Below are 15,994 nucleotides of genomic sequence, written 5' to 3'. Positions count from 1 at the left end.
GACTAGCCCTGCCTCCCAGTGCCTCGTAGATTCTCATTGCTGCCAGCTGGGGGTGGAGACTCAGGTCATCACTAGATTCCACTGACACTTCTCTTGCAGAAGAATTCCTGCCTAGTTCCTCTGGGTGAAAGATGGACGATCAGGACCCCACTCATGTGTGCTGACTCTACCATAGCATGGGGATCATATTATTGCTGCCTGCTTCCGCCAGGCAAGGGATGGAAGATTAGCTCCCTGCTAGGCCCTGCCAACATCACCTGGTGGGACAAGTGGAGCAGTGTGGTCATGTCATTCCTCAAGTCCTGAGGTTCCTAGACAATCCTTCTTTCCACCATTCACAACACTTGCTTTGCTTGTTGGTTGTGTTCTATCCAGCCTTTTCAGTTGTAAGGGGAGGACTGGGAGGAAGGCAGCTACTCCATCTTGGCAGAACCCCATTCTGTTTTAAACTGTGGCCACAGTATCTATAACAATTTATTGCACACTTATTTTCTCTGATGCAAATGATTTGAGGGTAAAAAAAAAAATGTTTTTTAAAAGTCTTTGTAATTCTAGCATTAGCATATTACCTAGCGATCAGTAGTTATTTCTGAAATGGATGACTGAGTAAATGGATTTAACTGAGTACCTTTTGATAGATGCTTAATATGTGCTTTCAGTGAGAAAGAAGAACTTTTTAGTCTCTAAAGAGAAAATCAAGACTTGAACAAAGGAAATAGATACTAGATAAAATACATTCTATATATGTAATTTGAAAAAGTATGCTTTTAGAAAGAACTTAACACACAAAAATCAAGCATACTTCTAACAATGTTAACAATGTACATGTTGAAAATGAAATTCAAAAGGCACTATGATTCATAAACACACCAAAGAAAGTGAAATAATTCTGTATAAATTCCACAAAATGTGTACAGGATTGTATGCTGAAAAATACAAAATGCTGATGAAGAAATCAAAAAAAGAAATCCTAAATAAATGGAGAGGCCTACTGCATTCATAGATTAGGAGTTTCAACATAGTAAAGACAATAATTTTCCTCAAATTGAGCTATATAGGTTTAATGCAATGCTTACCAATATTCCAGTATAGTTTTTTGTAGACATAGATAAGCTTATGCTAAAATTTATATGGAGAGGAACAGGCCCTACAACAGCTAAAAGAATCTTGAAAAAGAAGGATAAAGTGGGAGGACTCACTCTACTTGATATTTAGTCCTACTATACAGCTATAGCTACACTAACCATGACAGAGTGGTACTGGCCAAGGGACAGACACATAGATCAAAGGTATAGAATACTGAATCCAGAAATAAACCCAAGCAAACATGCCCAACAGATTTTGAATAAACATGCAAAAGCAATTCCATGGAGGAAGCTAAACTTTTTCAACAAGTGGTGCTGAAGCAACTGAACATCTATCGAAAAAGCTAAACCTTGACCAAAATAAACCTTATACCTTATATAAATATTAATTCAAAGTGGATCAGAGACAAATATAAAATGTAAAACAAAACTTTTGGCAAAAAAACAATAATTTTAAAAACAAGAGAAAATTTTCAGGATCTAGGACTAAGCAAAGAGTTCTTATATTTTTGTACCAAAAACACAATCCGTAAATTGAAAAAAAATAATGAATTGAACCTCATCAAAATTAAAAACTTTTGCTCTTCAAAAAAGCCTGTTAAGAGGATGAAAAGACAAACTACAGATTGGCAGAAAATATTTGCAAACCACATATCCAAGAAAGGATTAGTGCCTAGAATATACAAAGAATCCTCAAAACTCAACAGTGAGAACACAAATAATCCAGTTACAAAATGGGCAAAAGACATAAACAGACATTTCACTGACGAGTATAAAGATGGCCAATCAGCACACGAAAATCCGTCATTAGCCGTTAGGGAAATGCAAATTAAAACCATGAGATATCATGATACACTGATGGGTACAATGGAAAATGGTGACAATGCTAAATGCTGCAAGCATGTGGAGAAACTGGGTCACTCACATATTGCTGGTGGGAATGTAAAATGGCACAGATACTTTGGAAAATAGGTGGGCAGTTTCTTATATGATTAAACATGCAACTGTCATACAAGTCAAATTCACTCTAGGGCATTTATCCCAGAGAAATGAAAACTTATGTTCACTAAAAATGTACATGAATGTTCATAGAATATTTATTTTCAGTAGCACAAAATGGAAACAATCCAGATGTCCTTCAATGAGTGAATGAACACTGTGGCAATGTCCATACCATGTAACACTACTTAACAATAAACAAGAATGAAAAACCCAATTCCAACATTTTTTTTTGTCTTTTTTTTTTTTTTTTTTGGCCGCACCGCACGGCATGTGAAACTTCCCTAACCAGGGATCAAACCCATACCCCCTGCAGTGGAAGCTCAGAGTCTTAACTGCTGGACCACCAGGGAAGTCCCTCCAACATTCTTCAATTGCACAAAATAGATATGGAGAACAGATTAGTGGTTGCTGGGGGTTTGGGATTGGGGTGGGGAGGTGGATATGGACAACAGAAGGGATCCTCGAGGTGATGGCATTGTTCTGTACCTTGAATGTATCATTGTCAATATGCTGATTATGATTTTGTACTATAGTTTTGCAAAATGTTACCAGTGAGAGAAACTGTCTAAAGGATTCATGGCATCTCTCTATATTATTTCTTGCACATGAATATGAATCTACAAAATAAACTTTTAGTCAAAAAATAGTGTGCCAAACAACTTAGTGTGTTACAATTTAGGGGACATTAAATTACTTACATAAGCACCAGCTAGCTACGCATATGAAACTGCTAATAGGGCATAACTCGGAAGAGGAGGATTAAAAAATCGGGAGTCAAGAGGAAAGGAAAATTTCATTTTTTTAAAAGTAAACTTATTCTTTTAACTGGCAGTAAAGGAAAAGAAAATAGTTACAAAGCTCTCCTTCATTCACTTTTTCATGTAAAAATAAAATAAACATTCAAGAAGGAGAAGATTGAGTAAAAAGCCAGGTACCATGGAACAAAGAATTATGTGGTATATCCAAAATAGCTACTTATAGATGGGAGTAGGAAAGCTCTTGTTCATTATACTGAGAGTAATCTTAGGTGTTTCTGTTATTTACACCATTGACTTGTACATATTTAGGTGTAAACACTGTACATGAAAACGCTTGTTAAAACTTTTCATTGATAAGTTAATAACCCAGAACACTTATCAGAAAGACTAGAACCTTTGAGTAGCAGCTAACATTTTCAAACTTCTAAAACCCTTTGTAAGTGGATTATTTGAAAATGAATGGTGACAGTTTTGTGGTCTGATAGCTAACAACATGCCAAAATGTCAGTGACTCAACTAACAGCCCTGGGCTCCCTTCACGTCATCAGCACCAAGACATCCTATTTAAACTGCTGTTTATAATGATTTTGAGTCCCGCTTTCCAAATTGGAACAGGAAGCCGGATCAACACTAGCTTCAAATCAATTGGAACACTCGAATTCCAGTGACAAAAGCATCTTTCCCTGCAGTTTATCATTTTCTCTAGAATACCACTTGACACATATAAAACTTTAAGGTGTTTGTCTTTTAGTTTCACCTTCCATTAAAATATAGGCACACGAACATATGGCAAATGTCACTGTTTTTGAAATTTTGTGACCTTCATTCATTATTGCAACTATAAATTCAGAGACATTTTAACGCAATTTCTCAGAGCATTGGATCACTGTGTATATTTAAACACATAAAAGAATTGCAACTTCAGTGCTTCAGAAATTCAGATTACTAACATAAACACATCCTTATTTTCCCATCAACAATAAATAACGAAATTAAGTGTTAGACTATGGACATTCAGCTCAATTCTAATCTCAGATAAATGAGGACATACATTTGCCTATCTTGAAGAATCACCTACACATGCATCAACAATCAGAAATAATGCTTTTTAAAGAAATGCAGGAGATATGAAATTAAATCTAATAACTATTTGTCAAGTAAGAATAGCCAGTCCAAACAGTACTCTCTAACTATATTAGTATGGCAATTATTTATCAATGCACCTACAAAAACTTTACTTCTATTAAGAGTTATGTTTAAACATAAAAGGGTTGGATTCCCTTTTTTAAGGGAAAGAACAAGAATTGGCAAAGGAATAGTGCATTTGTTCTTTTATAATTCATTCCACATTTTCCCCAAGCAGAACTTTATTTGCATTCATTTACATTTTCCAAAATGAACTCTAATTTATATGATGTTGTCAGTGTTAAAAAGATAAAGTTATGCTTAACTTTCATCTGGCTTTGACCTATTTTAACATCCTAACACACTTGTAGCCATACCCCTCCATAAAGGTTATTCTTATAGGTTGATGACGAGCGGGAGACACAAACCTTATGATAGAGGAGTAATAGCTGCTAATGAGAATTTCAGAAGTGGAAGTCGAATTTTGACTTGAAAAAGACACTAGGTGATTCTGAGACTTTCTCCAAATTGAGAATCAACTGCTTTAGATTTGGCTTTATATATAAGTCGAAATAGGGACACAAAGAAATAGATTTAAACACACCCTCTATATGCCTATACCCTGCTTTGCCAATGTTCTTATAGTCTAATGACATTCACAGTCATTTACAGTCCATGAAGGGCTAAATGCTTAAACTGAGTCTTTTAACTGCTAATGTGATACATGGATATTGTCTCAACGCATTATCATTAAGCAAAGTACATATATCTCTTCCAAAAGCAGACAAAGATATGTAGATGTGTGATGGGTTTCTTTGTGGATTAAGGGCACAGGCTTTGTTATTAACTTTTGCATTGGCCCTGAGGGACCTAAAATATTTTTGTATTGACCCAGCATTTTTAGTCAATAAAATGATCTGGAACATAGCCTTTGCATTCCCTAACATGGCAAGGCTGCTTTCCTCTTCCTGTGCACATACACGTTACCTAAATCATCTTTGCAGATGTGTTTGAACCAGAGGTATCTGTGCTCTATCTGTCTGTGAAGGGCAATAACAAAATGTTACAACCCATTTAGCAATAAACTATGCATCCTTTCTGCAAGTCTTTGCTTACATTTTATTTGCAACATTTCACCTCCTCTATAAATTTTATTTCATAGTCTTTAGTAATTTCTGGCAACATAAGTAGATACCCAGATGGTACCTCTTTTCTCCATAAGCCAGAGATAATGTCTCAATATAAATTCCAATGCCAACTTTTTATGATTTAGATTCTAAATTTTAGAAAGCAGCAACACACACAAATATTGAGACCATACCTTGAGGTGAAAGGGATAGCAGCAAAATTTAGGTATAAGAAAGCAACATGTGATATAATTGATTCAACAGTAACAAAATTAAGAGGATACCTGATGACACAGGCGTAAAGACCACTGTCCTGCAGTAATGTTGGCCGGAACCAAATGGAGTCCTCTTCCTTGCTCATTCTACTTCCATCAAAGGCTATTGGCTCTTCAAAGTCTCCGGGGCCAGAGCTTTTGTACCACATCAAACTGAGTCCAGCACTTTGGGCTAGGGAGTAATTGGCTCTGATATAACCATAAAAGAGTGCACATTTGATTCGAACAGGCTCTCCCACCAAAACTTGGTATTTCTTGATATCGACAGACCAATCTGTGCATCCATCAGCTGTAGTTTAAAAAGACAGAAAGAGAGAAAGAAAAAACATTAGAGAAAAATGGAAGCAATTAGTTCATTCATTCATTTATTCATTCAACAATATTTATTGAGCATCTATACTGGACAAGATTCTTCTCTAGGCACAGACTATGCAGCAATGGATAAAACTCAGAAGGGCACTGAAAAGTAATTTATCCTACTAACAAACAATATATTCATCACTTAGTTTGCTTCTGCTGATATTTATTCTTAGTTTAAATCAGTGTCATGGTTATTGGCTTATGGCCTTCTCATTCTAAATCCACATGTTTGCCTGTCCTTTGAAAATGGATCTGGACCTGTGAAATAGTTTTCCTTTGCTAGCTGGTACTGACGCTTTGTTAGTAAAGTGTTCTGGAGAGAGAGAAAGGAAAGGGTTTGCTCCCTGGTTCCAGCATGCTTGCTTGGAAGGCTCTTGCAGTGTGCAAGGCTTTTCCAGAACGTGGCTCCTGCAGTGGGTGCTTCTCCAGGACGCAGGTCCTGCAGTACACGGTAGCAGCTTGGTAATTTTTTAGCAGATCCTCAGGTGAGACACCTTCTCATGAACAGCTTTCCCAGATACCTTAGAAGGTAAGTCCCTGTCCAATTGCAGAGGGCAGACTTCCAACCAGTTCTACCAGTGTGCCACCTCAGTGACTTCTGCCATTCAGTAAGCCATGAATTTTCCCAGTAAGGTTTGGCTCTCACTCTGGGAATGGGAGGATGGGAGCTTTTCTTTGGGTGCTCTCAGTTAGGGGTAATGGCAGCCATTCCTCTATTCTTTACAGTTATCTTTTGTTACAGACTGAATGTTTGTGTCCTCCTAAAATTCATATGCTGAAGGCTTAATCCTGAATGTAATGGTATTTGGAGGAGGGGCCTTTGGGAGATAATTAGGTTTATACGAGGCCATGAGGGCAGAACCCTTAGGAAGAGAGTAGTGCTCTTAAAAGAGACACCAGAGCTTGCAACCTTTCTCTTTCTCCTTCTGAGTACTTATAAAGAAGATGCCACGTGAGCACACAGCTAGAAGGTGGGCGTCTATAAGCAGGAAGGAGGGCCCTCACCAGAAACCAAATCAGCCAGCACCTTGATCTTGAATTTCTCAGCCTCCAGAACTGTAAATTTCTGTTGTATAAGCCACCAGTCTCTGGTATTTTGTTATGGCAGCCTGAGCAGACTAATACATCATTCCTTCTTACTAGCCAATCCTTCATTACTCCAATAACCTATTACATTGAAAAAATCTTTATATAAGCTTTCCTTGTTCAAATTAGTGTATTTTTTTTCTCTCTGATTGGATCCACACTGATAAAATGAGGAATAAGTGCTGTACAGCCAAACAAGACAGAAAGAAATACAACAAAAGCTGGTCATGCTCTAGTAGTGATTCACAGCCAGAGACGCAGGTAGATGGTTACTTTGCTCTGATCTCTGGGAGCATCAGGGGAAGTGTAAAGTAGAAACCATGGTGGGAAATGGAGCTGATGGGATGGGAACTAAATGTATTTTCTGAGTTTCCTGGAAGTACCATCTTCCAAATGGCATCTTGGCACCATTTTTATCACCTCTCCCCCCTACATACACACACACACACAGACACACACACACACACAGAACAACAGGTCACCACAGGGCAGGTACATCACGATTATTATTATCATGGAGAAGTTGTGGATTTCCTGCCTAGAGAGGGCAGTTGCTCAACCCCTGGCAACATAATCAATCTGACATAGCTCACAGTATACAAATGCTGAGCAAAAGGGCAAAAACCAAGAAAAGAGGACCTCTAACAGCAGTAGCATCTGAGTACTGCAAGCAGGGTTTAACTCACTAGAGATTAAAAAGAGGGCAACCTGAAGGATCTGAGAACAGGAAAATTCATGTAGAATTCAAAAGAAGGAAAATGATCAAAATGAAAAGGAAGATGTATATTAGAGCAAAGAATACACATAATTATGGAATTATCCAAATTTCTTATCTTAAAATATTATGTAACATCTGATGAGCACTTAATTATGTGCTGAGTCTACAAATTTTCATTCCCCTTTCACAAAAACATCCATTCAGGCTTTGGACTCATTGTTCCCTCTACATGGAACTTTTGTCACCAATCAACTGCATGGCTTCCTCCCTCCCTTCCTCCATATGTCACCTCCTCCAAGAGTCCTCTTCTAACTGCCCTGCTTGCAATACCACCTCCCTATCCTAGTCGCTTGACCCAGATTGTTCTTTAGTATTTTTTCACAGGACCCATTGCTATCTGACGTTACATCATGTACCCAATTTTTGCTTGCTTTCTGTCTCCCCAACAGAATGTAAGCCCCTTGAGGTCAGGAACTTGGTCCTTCTAATTCACTTCTTTAACCTCAGTGCCTAGAACTGTGCCCGCTAACCAGCTCAACACACATTGACTGACTGACTGAATGAATGAATGAATTCTTGAGTAAATAAACAAAATAATGCCAAGATTTACAATTGAAGAAACTCAACACCAGCTCATATGTGGAAGTTCTGGTAGTCTCATCCAGCTACATATGACCCTAGAATTCATTCTCTCTACCACCATAGTATTCTGTTTCCTAATAAAGGTAATTTAAATTTCACACCATTCTTTAATTTAGTTTACTTTTTCTACCAAATTTTGGTCTAAGATTCCTAATGAAGAGCTGTATTGAGGTACTGTCTAGAGTAACTGTGCTGGAAGCTTGGTGGACATCAACATCCAAGTCATTACCATCACTCCTGCCAATGACTGCCACAGAGCTGGCTCACCACACTAAATAGGATGACAGAACTGTACACAAACAGAGATGTCAAGGTTACATAATTACATGCAGTATTTATCAACACAATTTTGTACATTTGTCCCATTGCATGAAATGAATCCTAGGTGGGATTTTATTTTAAACAGTTATAGTTCTGGCAATAAGCATGAAATTACCTCGTTTTACCATGATATGAATTATAATACAATTCTAGAATTACGTTATTGTAACTGAGGCCATCTGTCACAGAGGATATCACTGCCAGTGCAAAAGGCTGGTACACCTTCAAGGTAGCAGTATAAACAGTAAGATGAAATTATTCAAACTCTCAAAAGATTTGTAAGGTAAAGCAAAATGCTTGAAGCTAAAAGCAAAAATACTTAGCCTAGAAATTTCTAAAAAGTTAGTAACAAATTAGATCAAGAGAACAGAAGGAGAGTTGTGTTTTGGGGGATAGATAGAGATATTACTACATACTTTCAAAATATGCTTACTGATAATAGTGTTGCAAGAAAACCATAAATATTACTGAAAATTAGAGTTATTTAGTATCTATTGGGAAAAAAGTTTCAAACAGCTCTGATTCACATGCCAAGGAAAAGGCAGAGGTGAAATTAAGAAATACCAGCACCTTGGATATCAGAGACACTTTATGTTAATTTTAATATGGAAATAAAATGTAGGATCTATGGCTTAGGAAGTTTTACTACCATTAGACTAAATGTATGATGTTCAAAAGTAAACTATAAATTTATTAACATGTTAATACTTTTTTGGGGAAAGATGGCAAATAATATACGGAACAATTCAAGATATCTTCAAATTATTTTGATAAACACATTTAAATAAATGAACACATATTTTTTCAATAATTAAAGCATTTTATTAAATAAGTGAGGAGTGCTATTTTTTCCCTTTGTTAACATTTCACCACATTTGCACACATTCTCACTCTGCATGTATCACAATTTTTTCCTAAATGATCTGAAAATAAATTAAAATAGAGACATAATGACATTTCACTCCTAAAATACTTCAGTATGCATCTCCTTTGAATAAAGACATTTTTCTTATATAGCTGCAAAGAATGTTTTTCTTAATCTTGTCCAGCGGGACATCTCAAATCTTAAAAGAAAATGTGATAACTTAAAACCTAACTCTTGATGACAAGAATTGCCAATGATATGTTCAGTTTTTCCTTACTTCAGTATACAAGCTCTGTTGGCTTGGAAACAGTCATTCCAAGCCAACATATTTCCATATTTCTAGACACTGTTAATTCCATTACGTAAGTTACCAGGTAACCTTTATTATTTTTAAATTATCATTGGGTAATTCTGCAGGACAATAGTATTTAATCGGTTTTTCTGTCTTTCAGAATAAAATACCCTTCTCTCAGGTAAGCCTCTCTCAGAAAGTTAGCTATTGGTATTCTCTTTCCCTGATGAGAAGATTCCATAGAAATACTCTAGTTCGATGTCTCCTATACAGCACATACTCCTTCAGAGTCAATGGGACTTTATAAAGCCATGAAGTTGCATTGGGGGGTGGGAGTAGGAAGCACCATATTCATTTATTTTTGTTACCACCCATAATATTGTAGGAGATTATATGAAGACGGTGATGGAATTAAGATTCAGAACTAATTCCTTTACAAGTAGTCCATATTGATGTACTATTTCATGGACAAAGGCTACATAGATTGGATAACGTAAATATATTCAAATGAGGGACTTCCCTCGCGGTCCAGTGGTTAAGACTCCCGCTTCCAATGCAGGGGCCTCGGGTTCAATTCCTGGTCGGGGAACTAAGATCTCACATGCAGCGCGGTGTGGCCAAATTAAAATAAGTAAATAAATTAATTAATTAAAATGAGATTAGGGAAAGCACTGTTGATTAGGTCACTATTATTACATATATAAGAGTGCAAAATATGTCATGGTAACAAGCTTGAAAGTTTCATTCTTTACAAAAAAAGTCTAATCATAGAGCTCATATATAATGCACCCTAATATGAAAATGTAAGACTTTACCTATAAAAAGGCAAATTATACTACTCTTGAAGTATCTACTTGAGTAGGTACATTGGAATAATGATAAAATAATTAAGGCATCTGTGATAGTGTAATACAGATCCCCCCATCCTCTTTACTAAACAGATCTATCCATTCTTCAGCAACTTTGAGTATTGCCTGCTAACAGTTCACAATTGTCTCCTTCTCTTGAAAATAACCCTTGATTGACAAGAACCATCTTGGTGGGAAAAAAATAAAAAAATAAAAAAATAAAATAAAAAAAAAGGAAACAACAGGAGTAGTAGTTTCATAGTTGCATAACCTATCCTTTTGTTTAGTTTCTTTTCTCAGTTGAGATCATAATTCTATAAAAAGTTACATCATGACGTTTTACTGAACATTTTATAATAACTACATAACAGTCCATAATAGTGTTACATATAATTTACTTAGCCCTTCTGCTGTTAGCCTGCCTTAAGTTTTTCCCCTAGATTTGACTGTTCTAAATAATTCTGTGATAAAATAACTTTATATACAATGTTCCACAACCATCCCCTCAAAAAAAAGTGTAATTTCCTCAGGAAATAATTCCAGAAGTAAAATTCCTGGATCAAATAATACATTTTTAAAGGCTTTATACAAAATTTTAAAGAGATTTTCAAAAACTGTCTCATAACCTCCTTTCACAATAGCCACCTAAATAAGTGCACTTTTTACTTCATGTGCTAAGATTGTATTAACTCTTATGCACTATTTCTTAAACTGAGCACCAAGTATAGTTTGCAAACTTTGGTGTCTTAAATTACAAAAATATAGCGTCATCAGAAACATCACTCATGGAAGTCCTAACCACGGCAATCAGAGAAGACAAAGAAATAAAAGGAATACAAATTGGAAAAGAAGAAGTAAAACTGTCACTGTTTGCAGATGACATGATACTAAACATGGAGAATCCTAAAGATGCTACCAGAAAACTACTAGAGCTAATCAATGAATTTGGTAATGTTGCAGGATACAAAATTAATGCACAGAAATTGCTTGCATTCCTATACACTAACAACAAAAGATCAGAAAGAGAAATTAAAGAAACAATCCCATTCACCATTACAACAAAAAGAATAAAATACCTAGGAATAAACCTACCTAAGGAGGTGAAAGACCTGTACCCAGAAAACTATAAGACACTGATGAAAGATGGAGAGATACACCACGTTCTTGGATTGGAAGACTCAATATTGTGAAAATGTCTATACTACCCAAAGCAATCTACAGATTCAATGCAATCCCTATCAAATTACCAATGGCATTTTTTTTTACAGAACTAGAACAAAAAAAAAATCTTAAAATTTTTATGAAGACACAAAAGACCCTGAAGAGCCAAAGCAATCTTGAGGGAAAAAAACGGAGCTGGAGGAATCAGACTCCCTGACTTCAGACTATACTACAAAGCTACAGTAATCAAGACAGGATGGTACTGGCACATAAACAGAAATATAGATCAATGGAACAGGATAGAAAGCCCAGAGATAAACCCACGCACGTATGGTCAACTAATCTACAACAAAGGAGGCTAGGATATAAAATGGAGAAAAGACAGTCTCTTCAATAAGTGGTGCTGGGAAAACTGGACAGCTGCATGTAAAAGAATGAAATTAGAACACTCCTTAACACCATACACAAAAATAAACTCAAAATGGATTAGAGACCTAAATGTAAGGCCGGACACTATAAAACTCTTCGAGGAAAACATAGGAAGAACACTCTTTGACATAAATCACAGCAAGATCTTTTTTGACCCAACTCCTAGAATAATGGAAATAAAAACAAAAATAAACAAATGGGATCTAATGAAACTTAAAAGCTTCTGCACAGCAAAGGAAACCATAAAAAAGACGAAAAGACAACCCACAGAATGGGAGAAAATATGTGCAAACAAAGAAATGGGCAAAGGATTAATCTCCAAAATATATAAACAGCTCATGCAGCTCAACGTCAAAAAAACAAACAGCCCAATCAAAAAATGGGCAGAAGACTTAAATAGACATTTCTCCAAAGAAGACATACAGCTGGCCAAGAGGCACATGAAAAGCTGATCAACATCACTAATTATTAGAGAAATGCAAATCGAAACTACAATGAGGTATCACCTCACACCGGTTAGAATGGGCATCATCAGAAAATCTACAATCAAAAAATGCTGGAGACGGTGTGGAGAAAAGGGAACCCTCTTGTCCTGTTGGTGGGAATGTAAATTGATACAGCCACTATGGAAAACAGTATGGAGGTTCCTTAAAAAACTAAAAACAGAATTACCATATGATCCAGCAATCCCACTACTGGGCATATGCCCTGAGAAAACCATAATTCAAAAAGACACATGCACCCCAATGTTCATTGCAGCACTATTTACAATAGCCAGGTCACGGAAGCAACCTAAATGCCCATTGAGAGATGAATGGATAAAGAAGATGTGGTACATATATATACAATGGAATATTACTCAGCCATAAAAAGGAACGAAATTGGGTCATTTGTAGAGACATGGATGGACCTAGAGACTGTCATACAGAGTGGAGTAAGTCAGAAAGAGAAAAACAAATATCGTATATTAATGCATATATGTGGAATCTAGAAAAATGGTACAGATGAACCGGTTTGCAGGGCAGAAATAGAGACACAGATGTAGAGAACAAACATATGGACACCAAGGGGGGAAAGCGGGCGGCTGGTGGTGGTGGGGATGAATTGGGAGATTGGAATTGACATATATAAACTAATATGTATAAAATAGATAACTAATAAGAACCTGCTGTATAAAAAAATAAATAAAATAAAAGTTTAAAAAATAAAATCCATAATAGTATCCAAATACCATATTTATTTTAATAAGAATAAAAGAAACATCACTTATCTGATAACTGAATGGCAATGGTGTCATAGCCATTATGTATCAACTCTGAACCTCTGACTGAATTCATCACACACAGTTTGCTCTATTTCAAGCTATTTTATTCACTATTATAATTGGACCCATTCACTTCTGTATACATCTTCAATGAAAGATTTGGTTAATTTCACTTTTTGTATCTCTACAAAACCCTCTAGTTGGGCCACGAAACGGATAAGGGTATGTGCATACAGATAGGTCAAAAAGTGTTGCCAGCTTCAGGCATTTTATACCTTTGGGACACTTGTTGGACACTGGATTAAATATCAACATGATGAGCAACAAACCAAACAGAGATCAAATTTAATCTGTTTCCCGTTTTAGAGGCACCTCACAGGAAAGACCTGTTGGATGGCAGGACACCCACCCTGCAAACTGATCCTTAAGAGAGTAACAAGGTTTAAAGTGCATATTTACTTTCATTTTGTTTTAGAGCATATAGCAGAATAAAATTCTATTTTTTAAGCTTACAAGTAATAAAAGTCTTTAAATTTTAGAGCAATTCCAAGTGGGCTATTGTTTGCAGCAATGAAGACACAAAACTACATATAACACAAGGCAGAATGGAGAGATTCCATGAGTAAAGACAGCATTGCTGAGGAAACACAGAGCAAGAAGTTTTGTTCTATCTCAACCCAAAACTATTTTCTACTTTTCAAGTAAACTAATGGAGGAGAAATATATAACTGGGAAGAGCAAAAAGAACATAAGAAAGAGATGGAATTTCAACCGTATCTCAATTCAAAACTTGATAACTGTGAAGAGAAAATTCCAAGTCCACGGGATATCCCAGTTAGATAGTACAGTAAAGGGTAATATTCTAAAACAGTGGGATGGGGTGAGGAGAAAAGCACAACCAGGTAAAAATGAGATCAGAAAAGTGGGATGGACAAGACACCAGGCCAAGAAAATTCAGAAGGTGTTGGTTGGCACCTAAGAATTTGCATTTCTAAAAAGCCCCGGGGTGACACTTTTGAGAACCACTGCTCTAGTCAATGGAGCAAGTGGAAAAAGTTCGTCAAAGAAGTGGTATTTGATCTACATTTTAGGAAGATCACTCTAGTGGCAATACCAAGGCTGGATTGGAAGGAGACAGGAACAGGGAGATCACTTAGAAAGCTCTTAAAATAGTAGAGATGAAGTAAGAAGTGGGGGAGATTGTAGAGGTAGAATCTACAGGATGGGGAGACTGATCAGACAGGACAGATGGAGGAAAGGAGTAGTCAAGGATGACGCTGAGGTTTCAATCCAGGATTCCTGAGAGGATTGTGACATCATTAAAGGAAATAAGGAGCAGAAGCAGGTCGAGGTGGCAGATGACAAGTGTGGCTGGGGTAGAAGGCCCATTTGTTATCTTATAGCACGTTTTCTGCATTTATCACAGGTGTTTGTACAGCAGAACGTATTGCTTGCCTTGTCTAGTCTGTGCAACGAAAGCACTGCTGTGTATCTTCTTCATATTGTGAGTTCTGCGGGGCATTAGAGTCCCCTAGAGTTAGAGAAAGATTCAAGGGAAATGGGAATGAAGTCTGCTGTGTATTTTAATATGCATTTGTTTTCATATGAATAATATCACAGAGATTAATTGTCTATTTGATTAACTTCTTGCAGAGATTGTGGGTGAAAATTAAACACACACAGTTTGTGTATTGCTCCTTCAAGTGAATTTCTAAATGAGAATTTTAAAAAAGGTTAGAGCCATTTTTTTTTACTGATGCTGAGTCTATTTTTATCACCGTAGAAGTCTCATGAAAATACATAATATGCTATATACATATTAGCTTTACACACAACTATTTGGGTATTCATCTGCATTTACACGTGCAATCACGTATCTATTATGATGGGAATCTATTGACATACTGTATTTTGTTCAGGGTATTAAAAGCAAGTATCTATGTACCTCCTGCGTGATCTTTGTTTCTCATTTTTGTCATGTGTGTAAAAACAACAGTTCCATTTTATTTGGGTAGAACTCCTTCATTTACATAGTATTTTCATAAACACTATCAGACTGCAGCAAGAAAAAAAGTGGTAATAAATTCAGAAAAAAATCATGGGGAATTTTTTGTATTTTTTCATGTGTACTTAAAGAGCCAGGAACAGAAAAAACATCAAGTATAGAAGGTTTCCTTGAACCTTAAACTCCACTTTCCAGAGGTTTTGTTGACATGCTCTCAGGTATTCTTTAAATAATCAAAGCAAGTAGAAATCCATGTTTAGACAGTAGACGATTACATTGATTCCGATTTTGTCAGTTTTGGCTTTGTTTTCCCCTGTCTTTGAGAGTGCAGCCTCTGGGTATGGGTTGATAAATTTGAGATGATGCACTTACGTGAAAAACTGTACTGGACAGTTGTTAATATGGACATCCACTAAATTCAAAGCAAATTTAAACAGTTTCAGTGTTACTCAGCAATTAAAAGATCCAAGTGCTGGCTTAAGTGAGATTATCTTCATAGTCTCTTTATTAATACTGATTAAACTCAAAACTAGAGGAATCTTCTGGCCTAGCAGATGCTACTTCATGATAATGTTGATCACAGTTAGTTATTATTATTTACATAAAAGTTTAAATTCTCAAGGAATGGCAG

General features: G+C 36.3%; 1 protein-coding gene across 1 annotated transcript in view; it reads right to left on the bottom strand.

Moving 5' to 3' along the window:
- The window catches only part of IL1RAPL1 (interleukin 1 receptor accessory protein like 1), a 707,257-nt gene that overhangs the window by 638,765 nt on the left and 52,498 nt on the right, over positions 1–15,994 (bottom strand). Inside the window, exons 2-3 of the mRNA XM_068532589.1 lie at positions 6,457–6,493; positions 5,382–5,661 (exon numbers count right to left, since the gene is read on the bottom strand). Of these exons, the coding sequence (XP_068388690.1) occupies positions 5,382–5,661; positions 6,457–6,493 (317 nt within the window). The remainder of the gene's footprint in view (positions 1–5,381; positions 5,662–6,456; positions 6,494–15,994) is intronic.

The sequence above is a fragment of the Eschrichtius robustus genome, chromosome X, assembly GCF_028021215.1.
Source record: "Eschrichtius robustus isolate mEscRob2 chromosome X, mEscRob2.pri, whole genome shotgun sequence".
NCBI lineage: Eukaryota > Metazoa > Chordata > Mammalia > Artiodactyla > Eschrichtiidae > Eschrichtius > Eschrichtius robustus.
The sequence above is the reverse complement of the archived record's forward strand: the minus strand, read 5'-3'. Positions and strand labels throughout refer to the sequence as shown.